This window comes from Saccostrea cucullata, unplaced genomic scaffold, assembly GCF_032062105.1.
Source record: "Saccostrea cucullata isolate Sc308-1 unplaced genomic scaffold, CSIRO_AGI_Scuc_v1 ctg494, whole genome shotgun sequence".
NCBI classification, from domain to species: domain Eukaryota; kingdom Metazoa; phylum Mollusca; class Bivalvia; order Ostreida; family Ostreidae; genus Saccostrea; species Saccostrea cuccullata.
The window spans coordinates 200,517-217,253 of NW_026936234.1; the positions used below are offsets into that span (position 1 = coordinate 200,517).

The window sequence follows — 16,737 nt, forward strand, 5'->3', positions numbered from 1 at the left end:
TCGCTTCGAAAAAAATTGAGGTGTGAAAAAATATCTTTTTTTTACACACACAATTTTTTAAGCGATCCAAAAGCCTGTGGACGCACATACTGAAGTAAAATTCAGTATACAGTTTATCATGAGAATATCTAAGTCAAGTTCTGTTTTGGGTGTGATCGAGCAATTTTGGACAGAGTTATGCCTCCTGGACTTAGAAAAACTATAGTTTCCGTTCATTTTCTTTGCAGAGGTTACACACACCGAAATGACATTTGGTATACGGATTTCCTAGGCCAAAATCTGTTTGGTGAGCGATCGAGCAATTTTGGACAGAGTAATGCCTCTCGAACTTCTCTTGTTTTAACAACTTATCATATATACACTTTTCTTTGATTAATCTATACTGTATATTTTACTGGATCAAAAATCACATCCACTGGTTGTCTCACTCCTCAACTCGACAACGCCATTGTACATAAAAGGAATAAACAATAACAAACTTATTGATAAATATATTCGTATTTTATTCATTTATCTTCGTATTTCGGGAAATAACAAAATACAGCTAACGTGATATCTACTGCGACACAAACCTAATTTACAAAAGTAATACTGATATAGGTAAAAGAGTCACGTGATAGTCGACTAATCACATGATCAAACCGAAAGCTTCTAACACCAGTGGGGTGATACAAAACATAAGTAAAATAATAATTTAATAAAAATATAACTTAAAAAACAAAGAGTTGGTGCGCATTTCTCAGATGCTATCTGTGTGGACGCTCATAAAACAAGTTTCCTTACATTTCTTCGTTTTGTTAATGATTGTGCATTAGATCTTTAAATAAAAAGAAGTAAAGGGGTGCACCAAGACAGACGATAAATATCACAGTGTATGTAACACAAGAAAAGCGAGTATTTCTATTCACTCAATAAAACACACACAAGGAGACTAGATTAAATAACATCAGCACCTCAGCCGGATGCGGAAGTAAAAATAGCGACACTGTCACCAAGGAGACTTGCTTCTCCTTAGATTTCGAAAGGAATGTCGGGAAATGGGGTTGTAGACATCACAGCAACATAGACACACTCAGTATGTTGGTAGTTGATCCAAGCATGACTTACGCATCAACAGCAGTTTCAGTCATAACTTTAACATGGTCAGATTGTACAAGTGCAAAAATTCGTTAAATTTGTTAAACTCTAACAATAATAAATAACTATAACTGTGATTAACGGCTAGCTAGATCTAGTATTCCTCGGAGGTCCCGTATCGGAGACCGTTCCTAACTTTTCTGTTGGCTAGATTCATCCTCTTTTTCGTGAGTCGTTCTGACACCCAATCTGGATGGATGATAAAGTGACCACGTATCAAGGGCTGTGTTGTCTACAAAAAAAAAATCAATGGAGTAATTCAAAAGTTCATTTTATCTTCAAGGAACACATACCTTCATCACGCCATCATTTGTCATATGCACGTTGAAAAAAATTATTCAAAAGAAGGAATAAAGATAAGTGGCAGTTTTCTACTCACCATAAAAATACTATGTTCATGTACATACTCCTCTGACTTGGGGTAGCGTATGATGCGTCTCTGCATTGGGCGCATGTCCATACATGTATTACTACGCTGTAACATTGGTAATTGTGGTAAGGTGTCACTTCTGCAATTGAAATCAGAAACGTTTTATATATATTCTGAAATTCACATAACTAATCACCTAGCTTTTATTTGTTAATTTAAAAAAAAAATGTAAAATTAAGAGTACTTTGGACAATGGTGTTATATGCAAAGGATGTGATTAAAACCTGATGCAAAAATTCCTAAATGAAGCATAATTTACTTCCTTCATTGTCAAGAAGGATAGACCTTGTAAATGCATCGACAGCAATGGAACTTACGCTGACAGTCGTTTATCCATTTCTCTGACTCTTCTATCGTTTGAGGCATTCATGTCTTCGTACAATGGCATCCAAGATTGTGCATAGAACCCCCGGGGGTCGGGAACTGTTCTGTACTGGTTCTTGCGAGTACTTCCGAATGTGAATGTGGCCTGTCTCTGGGGTCTCAGGGCCTCCGGGGGGAGGGGAGGAGCTAGGGATCCGTACATTGCCATTATTCTAGCAGCTGTTTCTCTGTCTACAAAAATACAGTTCCTGCATTCAGTTAACGACTTTTTTAACCAGACACTATTTTAATGATAATATTTAAAAACAGTGATAAATGTCTCTTTAGTGATAGACTGTGATAATATCTTATACTTTCACGCTTTTTCTTTTCAGAGGCTTTCTGATTCATTACAATATGCAACAAAGCATACAACTGCTAAGAAGATTTAAACAAGATAACGTATCGGCTAATTTATCGTCAAGCATTTTTTCAGACTGAGTAAAAGCCCGCCTGTGCTGTCTCTATACGTCATACCGTAGTCGGTGGTGGCGTTCACCCACGAATGAAGTTCTGGAACAAACGTTAAGGGCGCTCCGCGTGCGGATTCCTGAAAATACAAGAATTTCAAACAATTACGACAACTCACCATAGTCTGCAGAGTCTGAAACAAAATAAGCCATTCCTTGCTACAGGATGAACGAGAATCGCGTAAGGCTTTCTCAATTTGAACATTGAAAATGAAATTAGTGAGAAATACTCCAGTATATTATTTGTACATGTTAAGATATATTTTCAAACACTCCCAAAGAGTAGTTGATATTCGGTAATAGCTTCATGCATGCTGAGAAAAGAGCTTTTAAAATGACATTGTCAAAAAATTTATTACATAAAGATATCTTGTGTTCCCGTGATATTCCCTCAATGAAAGGTTAACGAGAAGTAATCATAAATGTGTTACTACTGACAGTCCCTTTTGTGTGGACTCTTCAATATTCTTCTCTGTCTGAGAAGCTGTTTGGAATTGCATTATGTTACATAATGGGCTTGTCAATTCTACCTTTTGTGATCGTTTTAAAGATTTGTTTATTACTCTTTTGACAACTTCAAGTTTGGTTGCCGTTACATAATCTACAAAACTCCAAGCAACGTTTTCCCGATGCACAAACTTATCCACCGCCCTACTACGTCTTCTCGAATGTTGAACCTCAAGTACCAAGTGCAATATGTTTCTACACGCGATTACTTTTTGCTGGCAAAAACTAAGTATTTTGCATTGTCATTGTCACAAACTATTGTTTCAGAGAGGTATTTAATCAGAAATTACATACCAGTTGATAAATAGTGTATTTATCCATCTTGTAATCCAATAAATTCAATTTAATGTTCGCTACAAGAAACGTTAACCAAAACTGAAACCCGATCTCAATGAGTTTTGCCAATGCAGCTTATTTTCATATTGTTGTATTATTTCCTTTATTTATTAACCTTGTATGCTAGAGGGTATTCTTCGTTACCCTCGGCAGATGTTAATACCTAATTACTGGTAATTATATTTGAGAAATTGAATATTTCTTCTATAGCAGTTATGGAAAAAATTACTAGAGAAAAAAATGACACCAGTGTAGAAAAAATGGAGAAAACCACAAGAAAGACATGCAATCCCCTTGAAGTGCCTTTGTGTATTCCTATCTTTTCATCACATTTATAAAATAGCGCTGAAACGTGCACTTTAAAATCTGACCCAATTGTCTACGTGGATATATCGCAATGAGACAATCGTGAACTTTGGTGACCCTTAACTTGGAACATGGTCGACATGACAATGATTCTTATGTAGAATAGAATGCCTTTTAAACACATTATAGCCATAATATCAATACACACCGTCACATTTAACAGTTATGTTAAAAAGCTGAAAAACGCCCCACTTTTAAATTTCAATCTGACTAGATGTCCTTAAATGGTCTTTATAATTCGTCATAAAACTTTACACAGTAGCCTTATCCAGTTACCATTCAGAAATCTGCAAATATTTGATAATTTGTAGTAAACAGTACACTTCTCAGTCCCTATCCCCCTTTCTATGATTATTAATGAGGAATCCAAGACCAAAATATCCCCCTTACTTTTCGGTATCAAACAGAAGATCTAAAGTTTCCAGGTTTGGTGTAGGGTGTAGGCAATGACCTTCTCGTGTTAACTAATCTTACAGAACTTCGTTTTAAAGGGAAAAAATTAAGTAAACACCAAATAAAGAAAACTCATTAGAAAAAAAAGCAAAACTGAAGTTAGAGATCCATCTGCTTTAAGTGCTTTTAAATATATATTTCCAAACCCAGTATATGTTCTAGACTTGCTGCTTGATCATCTTTGGATTTAGATCAATATCCACTTATTATGGCTTAGAGTAAGGCGATATGTTAGCTATAACATTCAACACCTTGCCATAAATTAAAGTTTGATTTAATTAACATAATAAAAAGAGAGTCTTCAAGTCACCATTTAAAGCTTGCCAAGAACAAACAGGAGTGTTTAGCTGTGGTGCTTCTGTATGGCTGCTGCTCTTTGCTTGACCGCTGGTATGGTTTAAATTGGGAAATGCAACGCATTAAAAGGGTAAGTGCTTTCGACTATGTTTTAAATTTTATGATAAATCGGTATAACTTTCCATCGAAAAAGCTGCGATTTATTACCAATAATTGACAGATATTCTTTATTAATACGTGTGGATTGCTGTGTTTATATTTTTAAAGCCAGGTTGTCATTCATTTCAACAATTCCAGATTATGAATAATATCGATGTCATGTGTCTTTGTCTCAAATTTAAAAAATCACCCAAACAGTTGGGGGTAGTGTTGATCTTGAAGACATTTGGTCAATTTAAATGTAGGGCATCACTCTGTCAAACAATGAATTATGGGTTTGCAAATGACCTATCGTTAAGTATGGATTATCTTTCTACGCTTATGCAATATAACATAGATTTGATGAAGTCTTTTCTCCCATCTGGTCTCGATTGGAACAATGAAGCTAATTTACATATGACTTACTTCTCAAAGAATTCTGAAACAAGAATATAGGGAGGCAATTTCTTTAAATGCCAAATTAAACTGATCTGTAAGATACACTATAAATAATATTTGTATTAATTTATTCTGCCAAAATATTTTGAGGTACAAAGATGAATGTTTACGATCAAACTGCGCCGTCTCTTCAAACCACTATTTTTCTATTTATTTTAAAAAGTGAATTCTTTCTGATATTTTGTTGGACACTTTAAAACTGTAAGTGAAAAGATTATACAAAAATAATCTTCAAGTGTCCTTTTCGTTTTTTTCTAATTTTGACCACTTTTTAAAAAGGTTTTTCCGTTTTTGGTAAATATGGAACAATGAAAAATGATTGTGTTTGGAGCCTCAGCGCGGAGACCAGAGCACCCCAGACCGCTCTCTATACAACCCTCTGTTTACCGGCATGTGGTAAGTTTTCTTTTTCAATAAACTGAAGAATCGATACTGTATATGGAAAGTTAAGAGGTTTGATAATTACTAATCAATTCCATATCTTAAAGTTGGTTTAACAGTTAGAGTACATGCATGTATAAACATTTGCAAAATATGAAAACAAACATTTTCTTTGTTTCATTCAGGATTATTTCTTTCCTTTAAAAGTGCTCACACAATGCTGAATTATGCAGCTGAAAAGTATTAAAATATTTATTTATTTTTATATTTTTTTTTTGTTAACTGATACCCCTAAACATTCATATCAATTGATTAATCCCATTTTTTTTTTTATGTTAAATTGTCTACGAGTTGACTTGAAAATCAATTTAAAACTTTTTTCGGTGTGCGACTACTTTTCTTTATTGCAAATGTGAATCGTATGATGTCAGCATCTTCCTTGGTAACTATTCAAATCTTCATTAATATTGATATCGTTTAACAATATGGCACAACGATGGAGCAATTGTTGGGCAAAGACTTCAGCACGCAACCACGCGAAATGCTAGATATCATTATCAAAGTACCATAATTAAATACCATATGTACTGTACGTACTAAAATAAAGTAAATTAAATAAATTTTCTCTGGACTCTTGTTATCCGTTACAGAAATCTACCAGGTCATTAATATTACATCGGACATCTCGAGGACTATGAACTATTTGAAAACCATGCGTAAAATCAAAGCTTCAGCTTCATTTCATAGTTTGATTCCCTCTTATCAAGTTTAAAGATTGCTTATCCTATAAGTCCTTCAAATCATTTTGATTTATTAAAGCTCACTACCTCCTCTCTTTTTAAGTAGTTTTCCCTGAAAAACCTATACTAGACATTGTATTTTCAGCAAGTCTTCGACTATTTCTGTGCATATATGTTCACTGAGAGTAAATTAACTTCAAGCCAAAATTTAAAATATAAATCCTCCGTCCGTATAAAGCATAAATATATTCCAATATTGTGTGCATGTCTGCAAGTGACTTAGTCTGTCGAAAAAAATCCTATAAAAACCGAATACACAAACTTCCATATCAAGAACCCCCATGACTTACCCGTTGCTGAGTTGGATTAATGCCGTCTGTGTCCGCAGCCTTTACGTCGGAGCTGTGGACGCCTAGCACCGTGTTGGGTCGTTTGGGTAGGTCTTTTTGTCCCCCTGGTTCTGGCCAGCAAATCCAATGAAGTTCCTGTGCTGGCGTCTTTGGTCTCTGCTCGACAACTGGCCCTCTCTCAACTGAAAATAGGCATGTACTCGTAGTGGGGGACCAAATTGAAAATATACACCTTTCTATCGATACGTGTTATTAAGTCTTTTCTTCTAACGATCTAAAGAATATGCTCCGTCAATGGCGTTAGATGCCGGTACTGGTGGGCCGTTGATACACTGTTCGTCTTGGGTTACAACAAACTGATTTATTCACTTTTTTTACTGGAGATTAAAAAAGGGGAGAATCGATATGAACGTATTTATAATTTATACAGTTTTGCCGCAAACGTCTGTGACCACAGTGCAAAAGCTTACGAAAAAATAATAAAAAGTATATGAAACATGGGTACTCCTGATTTTAATTCCACTTGAAACAATTTTTGATGTAGAACATTGACAAAATGACAATGCCGCTTTAAAATGCTTAACACATATACTTAATGCTAAGAAGTTACACGCATACGATAAAATATTTATTCTACAGGTAGATCAACTTCAAAACACTTCTTAAGAAAAATACCATCTTTATATGTTTTCACACTCAATAAAGTTTTACCATTTTTTTTACAAGTTCCTGACCGAAATAACCTTAACCAGTAAAATCTCATAGGAACATCTACTAGTATATAGCAGAAAAATTGAGTCTTTTATAGCTTGACTGTTCTTTTTTGGGATTAATATTTAATTTAACAAATTAGGGAAAAAGGTAGAAATAGGAGAATTTACAATATCGCCTTACCGACAAGTTCCCGGTAGCTCTAACGGACTCAGAATGAATCAAGATCGAACCTTGGTTACGATGTCTAGCGCAAGAGGTTGCAATACAGTTCAACATTTGTTTAATCTGGGGAATTATAGAATAAACTGATTACCCGCCTATGTATCGCTTGACCTGAAATGTCTACAAGCTTTTCGATTTTAACAATGGGTGATTAAATAACCGTACTGCATTAAAAGCTCTTGGTGGTTGTTTTTTTCTGCATAGGTTTATGATAACATTTTCATTTGGGCGCAGTATGTAAAGAAAAAGTATATGGCAAATCACAGAGAACGTGCTTTCAATAAAATGCTCTCTACTATTTAATACAAAAGTTTCACATCAACGTGAATAATAAATAGGCTTTGATAAAAAGTTTATTTGATAAGAGTGAAGTAAAAAGAGCACAAAAGCGTGTTCGAAAACACGGTGTTACTGCAGATAAAAATTCAATATAAATGGATTAGTAGTTCCAAACTGTTATTGGTGAGAAGGTGCATATACGTATATCCAGTATATTGAAATAGATCCAACTAAAATCTTAGCTTACCATCATCTTCATCTGCAATGTGACAAAACAAACCTAGGTTTATCTATAGACTATTACAAAATCACAAAAGATTCACAATTTTAAAATACTTATATATGTCACAAGGTACTTTTAGATTCCAAACATAATTAATTTTCAACTATTGATAAATCAAAACGAATAAATATAGTTTGAACGTAAAAAAAAGTGATCGATTGGTTGGATGATTGTTGTTTTACATCCCTTGCGAGAATTGTTCACTCACTAGAGCTACGTCATCATATATACCGCGAAAGAGTGCCAGTACGTGTACAACACACAACTCTTGCGATTTCTGAACGTTTGATAACGTCAAATTTAACGTCAGAAATAAAGCGTCAAAACGACGAGTAAAACGATCGATGTATATCAATCATGAAAGAAAATTGGGATATGGGGCTTGGCTGTGATTGTTACCATACTCAATTAATTAGTATTTTGTTAATTAACCCGAAATTTAAAAACAAAATCACAAAAGATTCACAAAAAAATTTTAAAATTTTTTTTTATTCTTAAAATTTTATTTTATATGTTACAATTGGCTATATACGATTAATGGTCTTCATTACAATTTGTGCATACACGATATGGATATTGTTTTTCTTCTTTAATTAAATAAAACAACAATAAATAAACAAAAAACTTGTTAAAAAATGAATAATACAGATGTTTATTTTCCTCCCTTTATTCACGGTTTTTCCAAAGACCTGATAAATCCGAGAATTGCTATAGACCTCAAATGCACATGTAAGTATAGAATTGAAAAGAATTGTTTACTTGTTACTGAAATTATCTGCATTCATGAATACTTTTAGCCTATAAGATTTTAGAAAATTCTGCGATTTTTTTATATAAATTGAAATAGAAAGTTTAATAACATTTGATGTTCATGTGGACGAATACGGAATTTTATTTTCAACTATTGATAAATCAAAAGGAATAAATATAGTTTGAACGTAAAAAAGTGATCGTTTGGTTGTACATCTAATGCAAATGTCGATGTATGAAACTACAATTATTCCATTTATATCACAGGAAAGTTGAACATACACCATTTTTTTAATGAATAAAATTAAGAATTAAAATTAAAAATCAACATATTCAAGTTCAACAAAACTTGAATTCGTATCCAGGTTTCATGAGATACTAGGAATGCATTACGTATATTGATATTTATTTTTAAAAACACCTCCGGGATTCTTGACGAAATACCAGTATATTTCTGTAAACGACGTTTCGTCAAACGCTAAATGGTCTGCGACGCAAAAAAGGAAGGGGTGGGGGTGATAGGGGTATTCAAAAATTGCCTAAAAATCTACATTTAAATTCGCTTTACATATGAGAACTTTTAAATTTGTAAGTTAATATATTTTTGAAGCAAAAGCAATATTCCAATTTAATTTTTTAAATGTGTATTTGTAGATTGATATAACAAAGTGATTAATCCTGAAAGACGTGCGGGAACGTGTTTTATTGAGAAAGGGGGAGGGGGTAATTTTCCGCTATTAAATCAAAACTGGTCGTACAAAAATTATACAAAAAATTATTAAGATTATTTTTACTACCAGCTACCTAAAGAAAGTTTTTTACAAAAATTAAACGACAGGTTTTTTCACAAAAAAAATTTGAATTTGAAAAATACGCAATTTTCAAGGCTTAGAAAATTCATAGTTTTTCAGTTTAAGGTCTTTAAAAATTGTTTTGATGATATGTATATCAAAAAGATGACTATGTTTTTGTGTTAAATGGTAAAAAGAATAAGCCAATGAAATTTGACATTTATATCTAACCTGGTTTTTTTGAAAATCAAGGTTTAAGTAGTTCATTGATTAAAAAATTTCTCTCCTTGTAAACAACTAAAGGGGGGTAACTTTCGGAAGTTCCTGTCCAAAAACCACTCGAACGATTTTGTCCAAAATATGCATACATGCAGTATATATAGTCATGTACTAAATATACAAAAATAACGAAAATTAAACGACAGGAATTTTTTGGGGTAGGTGTGTTGTACATCCTTAAAAGGTCTTTGTAGTAAAGATTCTTTAGCGAACCAACAATTGCTACCAAAATATCTTGATGCAGCGCCGGGAACGAGGGTCGAACATAATTAATCTACCGACCATGACGTGAACGCCATATTACTAAACTAACACAACCGGTAAACATAAAGAATTTATAAACATTGATTGATTGATTATATATGTCGTTTAAAGTCCAAATTCGATAATTGTTCACCATTACATTTACAGACCCAGAGTGCATGTACCGTTTGAGACCCAGACCCAGAGTGCATGTACCGTACGCCGGTGAAGGGCTTCAAATTGAGATTTGTACTCCACACTCAAGGTCTTTGAGCAGTGATGGTTCTTTATCGTGCCAACGCCTACCGTGACATGCTTTTCAGGTCTCATTCGAAAGAATCACAAGAATTAGAAAGAATCGAAAGAAAGCACTTCTAGTGCCGAACACTTGTCGAAAAACGTTGTTTTGTTTAAGGCGGCGCTGGGAATGAGAATCGAACCTAGTACCTCGAACCGATCACGAAGCGAACTCCTTACCACTAGAGATTACCGCGATCGATGAACATAAGAAAGTACAGAGAAAATAATATAGATTTATATTATTCATATCCAAGAGTAAAGTTTATCTACTTAGAACACGAACTACATGTATAATTTACAGGGATTAATCAATTTCAGTTTAATAGTTTTAAGTTATTCCTAATCTCTTTAAGTTTTCTGGATTATCCCATACAAAATAACGCAGAGCATTATATAAAATTATTTAGAGTAATTTGACAGTAATGAAATGGAGAAATATATCAATATACAGGCATCCTGATTAATTAAATCCAGACTCTTACCGGTAGGATAAAATGTAGCCGGGGACGGGTTCCGGAGGATGGGTTTACGGTTTGATTTAGGTGGTATATGGACTGTGGTTACCTTCATCGTCACTGGTCATTTATCCAAACATGCACAGACGGCATTAATTCCAGACTAGCGTACCTTCAAAGTCCATATAGCCATGCGGTAATAACTTTAACACTTTCTGTCTAATTTTAGAGAGGTCGAATTTAAAAATTAATGAAGTTATCCCTAGTCGACACTGGCCTTGATTTGGTATTGTGAATGCCTAAGTATACGTAATCCTTGGATTTGCAACTTTTAAGACCTCTCTCCTCGCCTCCTTATCAACAGGTGCCCGTTTCGGTACCCGAGGATAATTCACTTAAAAAATATCACCCCAAAGTAGGTTTAAAACATAAATTGTTACAGTTGATTCACGACGGAAAAACGTTGGGCTTTTACCAGCAATTGTGTGATAAATTATGAACAAATTCAAACGTCTTTATCATAAAAGCTACTTCAATGCCAGAAAATCCATTGATTTTATTGAAAAAGATCTAGATTAAATAGAGGATAAACCTTGTTGACAAAGTGAATTTTACTTTTCATTGTCCTTTTAAACCGAAACGATCTTAATAAAAAATTAAATTCTTTCTCCTCTTTTCAAAGTAAAAAAATAAGCCCTTACATTATGCATATTTTAGTAATCATCTATTTTTTCTACACTACATGTCAATATTTAAAAACCCAGACATGTCAAATTCTGCAGCGCCAACTTGCTGAGTTTCAATTAAGTTTTTAGTTCATTGCAGGTAGTCTTTACAGGAAGAATAGTTTTGTTGTCTATATAATGGAGTGTAAACTTATTTTATTTGTTGTGTATATGTCCTAAATACAATAAAATCTTGAAAATATTGAAATATCAAAATGCTATAGGGTGGTTGTTTGAAAAAAGTTTTTACAATCTTGATAACGCGACACTAATTAATAGTAGTATGTCTCTAGATCTTTTCCAGAAGGTTTGCCCAATCTTAATTAATTAAATCTGGATCCGCCACCTTGGTTTTCAATACTCACCTTCTTCTTCCTTCTTTTCCTCTGCCTTTTCTTCTTCTTTTCCCTCCTCTTCTTCTTTTTTAGCCATTGCTTGCTCGTACAACTCTATCAGGTATTGTTTCGAGATCTCTTCTGTTGAAAAGGAAAACAAAATTGCGCAGTTGCATCATTTGATGTAATGTCAACCGTTTTGAATTACTTTGATTTTCTCTGTTTATTTGCAAATATAACCTATATATAAACTACAAATATATTTTCACAAACTACAAATATAACTTATATATAAACTACAAATATAATCTATTTCAATTTTTTTTCTTCGTGTAAAATTAATAACTGCTTCTTTTTGTAAGTCATTTTCTACTATTCAATATGTTGCAAAACATGGTCCAAAAGAATTATTTCAATAGCCGTATTACTGTATTTGTACTCTCTTGAAATAGGTTGCACCAACCATATTTTTTTTAAGTTCAGTAAACTTTATTCGCTGAAACATTACAAGTATGTTCTTACTGTTGTTCAGAATGATCTTCTCCCCCGATATCTGTAGGTCTGTGGGTGGGGCCGGTGTGTGTACGCGGCTGGGGTAAGGGGAAGGGTAAGGACTGACAAAATTTTCCATAAATGTCCCCTGGTAAGGACCAATTTCTTCATTTAACATGTTACTGAAGCTGTCGATGAATGGACTAGCTACGTCACTGGCACGTGATCGTTCCTCCAAATTCTTCTGTGCCTTCTTTATATACCAAGAGTTTGTACCTGCTGTTTTTGGTCTTCTGGAGTCCAGAAAGTCCTAATGAATTTTGGGGAAAAAATTGTGAATTGGTATCATTGCAGATGTTAAAATATTCGATACTTGAATATTTTCTTCCTACTGCAAATTTCACCCATAATGAGGATAGTTTTAAACATTCTATTTTTTCTCTCTCTCTGTTGCTCAGTACTCTGATCAGCTTCTATTTAAAAAGGTATGCATGTATGTCGTTTGAATGAAACTTTGTAGAAAATGAAAAAAAAAAAAACAGAAAAGAAACATTCTTTAATAACAAAAAATTGTTTTTACTGAAACATTTACAGGAAATGAGTTTTACAAGACTCTTGGAGGTATTTAATGGTGTGTAGGAAACTGGATCCTTGAATCTAATGAACTACTTGTTGTAATCTATTTACACAAATAGTACTCTAAAAAGTTATTATATGCACATTATCACTTTTCATTTTCAGTAAACATTGAAAAATTAAGGTTTAAAATAAGAATCCGTTTTGAAATATGTTTTTCTTTAAAATGCTAGTGGTTAAAAACATTTTTATAAATGTTCTTTAAAGCTTTCATACAATTTCATTGGCTAAACTTTAAACATCTTGCTTTATAAAACGGGGTGTAATAAACGTTGACACAATGCGCAGAATGAAATTTCCGGTTAATCACTTTCCAAAATTATATTGACTTTCTTTTCTTCTCAAATATCCCCATATCGTTATCAAATCGTCGATTTATGAGCGATATTGTATAATCTAAAAAAAAAAACTATTTTACCTCACATCAGGATATATTGATAATTAAATTTTGATTAAATTATTTTAGAACTTGCCAATATTGACGTAAAAACTGGATTGTAAATTCAAATATCATAAATATGAAATAAGATTTCTCTAAATTACATGTAATAACCGGAGAAATGATTTTAACTGTAATCATTATTCTCTCGCAACGGATTTACACCATTGTGTGTGTGTGTGTGTGTTTGTTTGTTTGTTTGTTTGTGGGTTATGTACTGTGCGAAACGGAAGTGACGTATTTGCATCGGGATCGATGTCGAATACTCTCTTGATTTATAGATAGAATTATGCTCTTTGCGAGGGGATGCTTCGCTTTGTGGTACCCTTGTTAAATTGTGTATTTGTGGCTTACATTTGTATATGTACATATTTTTGTAAGTTGTCCTGGATTACATGTAAAGATATAGTTTACCCTGGCTCTTTAGAAAGTGAATAATCAGACAGAGAGTGATCGAGGTGATCTCTCAATAGATTATATTGAAATCCGATTAAGATTCCTTACAACTGTTGATTGAGAACTACGGTTTACAAAACAAATGTTCAAAAAGTTAAATGACCAATTCAAATATCCAAAGGCGAGGCGCGTCATCACAACAAAAGAGTATAGACAATGCCAATTTACCGTCATTTCACAGATATGATGGTTCCAAACACAATTTCCACGTATTATCCTTCCCCTTTGTTTGACTATTTATTATTAGTTGAAATTGCTTTCGAGTGACTAGGTTGGTGATTAGACATTGTCACGACAGCTAGTAGAAAGCTTCTGGACTGTTATTTTTTAACCATGATATCATCAGTATGCGGCCTACTAATAAACGACTTAACAAACTCGATCATATTCCCATTTTCAGCTAAACAATTATCTAAGGTATGAAAATGCATACATTTATGCAAGCAACATGCAAAAAATGGGTGTTTTCCAATAGATAAAGTTTGTATAAATAAAAAAAAATCCCGACATAATCCGATAGAGCAATAGGAATCAATATTAAATGTACGGAAAAGTAAATATCCACCCGGTCCGTAATTTGTTTTAAAATTGCTTGAAAACCAAGTGACAGTTTGATAAAAAATAATTAAAGTTTTATCTTTGAAGAAGAACCCTGTTCATGATAATCAATATGAAGAGATTGTAAAGTACTTGGGATTAATGTAACAATAAACTTATTGAGTGTTGAAGGCGTGTGTCACATAAGAACTTCCAAATACCCCAAGTACCTACGTAATCCTCTGCTTGCAAAATATTGATAACACATGATCAGCCAATTGTGTACAGTTCACCTTAGAGAGAGAGAGCGAGAGAGAGAGATTAATTCTCCAACTTTCAGTTATTCTGAGTATCACTTCTTATATTCATAATTTCATATTGATGCATTCAAATTAAATGAAATTGATTTTATGGTCACCGCATCAAATTAAAAGATCTATTGATTTTTGACATACATTTTCGTAAATGAAAGCTGTACGTAATAATAAAGAATGTTCAGATTTAAAATTACCATACTCCAACATGAATACCTATTTAAACAGGAGAAACTATTTAGTAAAAGTTGAATTTCAATTTTAAAACGAGATATGGCTCTATAAACCTTATGTACAAAAAGCTTTTCACAATACTTATTGATGATCTTTGGGAATGTTAATGGAAATTTTCGTTTATCATACTAGTACAACTGTATTCGTTTAAATTTCAATGTCGATAATATTATGAAGTATGTAAGTGAAGATCTTAAGCATGGCACTCTAAAATGTTTATATAAACATGTCTATATGAGATCGAAATTTAAAAAGGAAAATAATCGTATTAGGTGAAACCTATTATTTTAAAAGTGAAAATATGAGGGATGGTTATTTAAACTTTTGAAGCGAATTTTTGAGATTATAAGTTGTTTACACGTTCCAGTTTCTCTTCAGTCTCTGTAACTATGATTATAGTTTAGTAATCTGACCTTTTTGGGATGATGATTGCTGTGCCGCCATGCCTCTGATGGCGTACTCTTGGTTTTGCTTCTTGACCGTTTTTTGTTGAAATCTTCCATATACTGGGTATTCCACATCTTCTCCGGCATGACTTTAATATAAATCTGTCTAAGGAATAGCCAGCAAAGGAACTGAAAACTTCCCGGGAAACAGTCAACACTGCTGAAAAACGGAAACTTTGTCTAGACGAGATTGCCAATTCCAGAAAAAGAGAGGGAAACCTTAGATACGTTTTCACTTATATTTTCAAATTTCCTGTGTAAATACACTAATGTACAAAAGATTTTTAAACTGTCCGCCGAATGATTTCTTACGAATACAAAACTTTTAAATACCTAACACCCAACCGACTGTTGGAGACTGGCTTGACAGTCAATAGAATCGATTCACCACGACTGGCCGATTTTGTACACACTTTCTCTCCTTTATTGTACAGGGAAACCTTGTCTCGTCATAGTTCTTATTGTCAATGTCAAATTGATTTTTTTACCCTTTAATAGAATACCCGGTTTTCCCAAACCCTTTGTAGATGCAATTTGGTAGATTCAGTTGTCTCCCAGAAAGTGGACGGTTTTCATTATAAATTGTTCAGCGATTAACCAAAGCAAAACGCTTTAACTTTAATGGTGAAGTAAGCTCTATGATCAAAGAAATGCAAACATTATAATGTAAAGTAATGTGTCATTTTATGTTTTGACATAATTAAATCTAAATAATTTATTTTTTTAATGTTAATTAAGACATACATGTTTGCTGCAATTTTTCATTTAATCTCATGAAAGAAAATTTCCGAGCCATTGACTCTATTTAAATTTTTTCCTGAGCGGAGAAAAATGCAGCGGACCAGACCAGGATTCAAACCCGGGCCCCCTGAAGCTCCAGTCAGGTGCTCTGTACCAACTGAGCTAGATGGCCACCCGGGATCAAACCCGTCTGACCGCAACAAATGAATTCATATATACATGTATATATTGTCATGCGATGATGATACATTTTATTTCAGTATTGTTTGTTATCCCTTCGCAGTGGAGGGGCTATAGTCCAATCGTGTGTGTGTGAGGGAGGATGTGAGGGTGTGTGTGTGTGTGTGTGTTTGTTTGTAGGGTTATGTCCAGTGCGAAACGGGAGTGACATAATTTGATCGATATATAGAATGCTGCCTTGATTTTTTTAGATACCCGGTATGTTCTTTGCAAGGGGTTGCTCGGCTTTGCGGTGTCCTTGTTATGTAAATTATCACTACAGTGTAGTCAGTTTTTCCCCTCAGTGAGGCAAACTTTCATAGTCATAATATGTTGTGTGGTTTTTTTAATAATTTATTTCTGATTTATTTATTATCTTGTAAAGCAGTAAGATAAATATGATTCTCTGATTTTTATCTT

The 16,737-nt window shown here is 33.5% G+C and overlaps 2 protein-coding genes across 4 annotated transcripts in view; one reads left to right on the forward strand and one right to left on the reverse strand.

Moving 5' to 3' along the window:
* Window positions 1-479: 479 nt before the first annotated feature.
* On the reverse strand, window positions 480-15,742 carry LOC134245052 (uncharacterized). Of its 2 annotated transcripts, none has more exons than XM_062727303.1 (8): window positions 15,325-15,742; window positions 12,326-12,605; window positions 11,834-11,944; window positions 6,428-6,609; window positions 2,408-2,480; window positions 1,885-2,122; window positions 1,517-1,646; window positions 480-1,369 (listed from the first exon to the last, which is right to left on the reverse strand). In XM_062727303.1, exons 1-8 carry the CDS (start codon window positions 15,442-15,444, stop codon window positions 1,232-1,234), a joined length of 1,272 nt encoding a protein of 423 aa, XP_062583287.1. In that variant the 5' UTR covers window positions 15,445-15,742; the 3' UTR covers window positions 480-1,231. The 2 variants fall into 2 exon arrangements, with proteins under 2 accessions (XP_062583287.1, XP_062583288.1); XM_062727304.1 differs by lacking the exon at window positions 15,325-15,742 and adding an exon at window positions 13,995-14,119.
* Window positions 4,407-16,737, forward strand: part of LOC134245053 (uncharacterized) — a 33,894-nt gene continuing 21,563 nt past the window's right edge. The window contains exons 1-2 of one of the 2 annotated variants that reach the window (XM_062727306.1): window positions 4,407-4,489; window positions 5,236-5,352. In XM_062727306.1, the coding sequence (XP_062583290.1) occupies window positions 5,272-5,352 (81 nt within the window). In that variant the 5' untranslated portion in view covers window positions 4,407-4,489; window positions 5,236-5,271. Of the gene's footprint in view, window positions 4,490-5,140; window positions 5,158-5,235; window positions 5,353-16,737 lie in introns of those variants that run through there. The other variant, XM_062727309.1, reaches the window with a different exon arrangement.

What these genes read in the sequence shown, in the direction of transcription:
- LOC134245052 (XM_062727303.1), bottom strand. Translation starts at nt 15,444, where the DNA reads ATGCCGGAGAAGATGTGGAATACCCAGTATATGGAAGATTTCAACAAA. An exon ending in GCAATCATCATCCCAAAAAG is followed by an intron (nt 12,606 to 15,324) that starts GTCAGATTACTA and finishes AAAATTCATTAG; the next exon opens with GACTTTCTGGACTCCAGAAG. An exon ending in GAACGCCACCACCGACTACG is followed by an intron (nt 2,123 to 2,407) that starts GTATGACGTATA and finishes GTATTTTTGTAG; the next exon opens with ACAGAGAAACAGCTGCTAGA.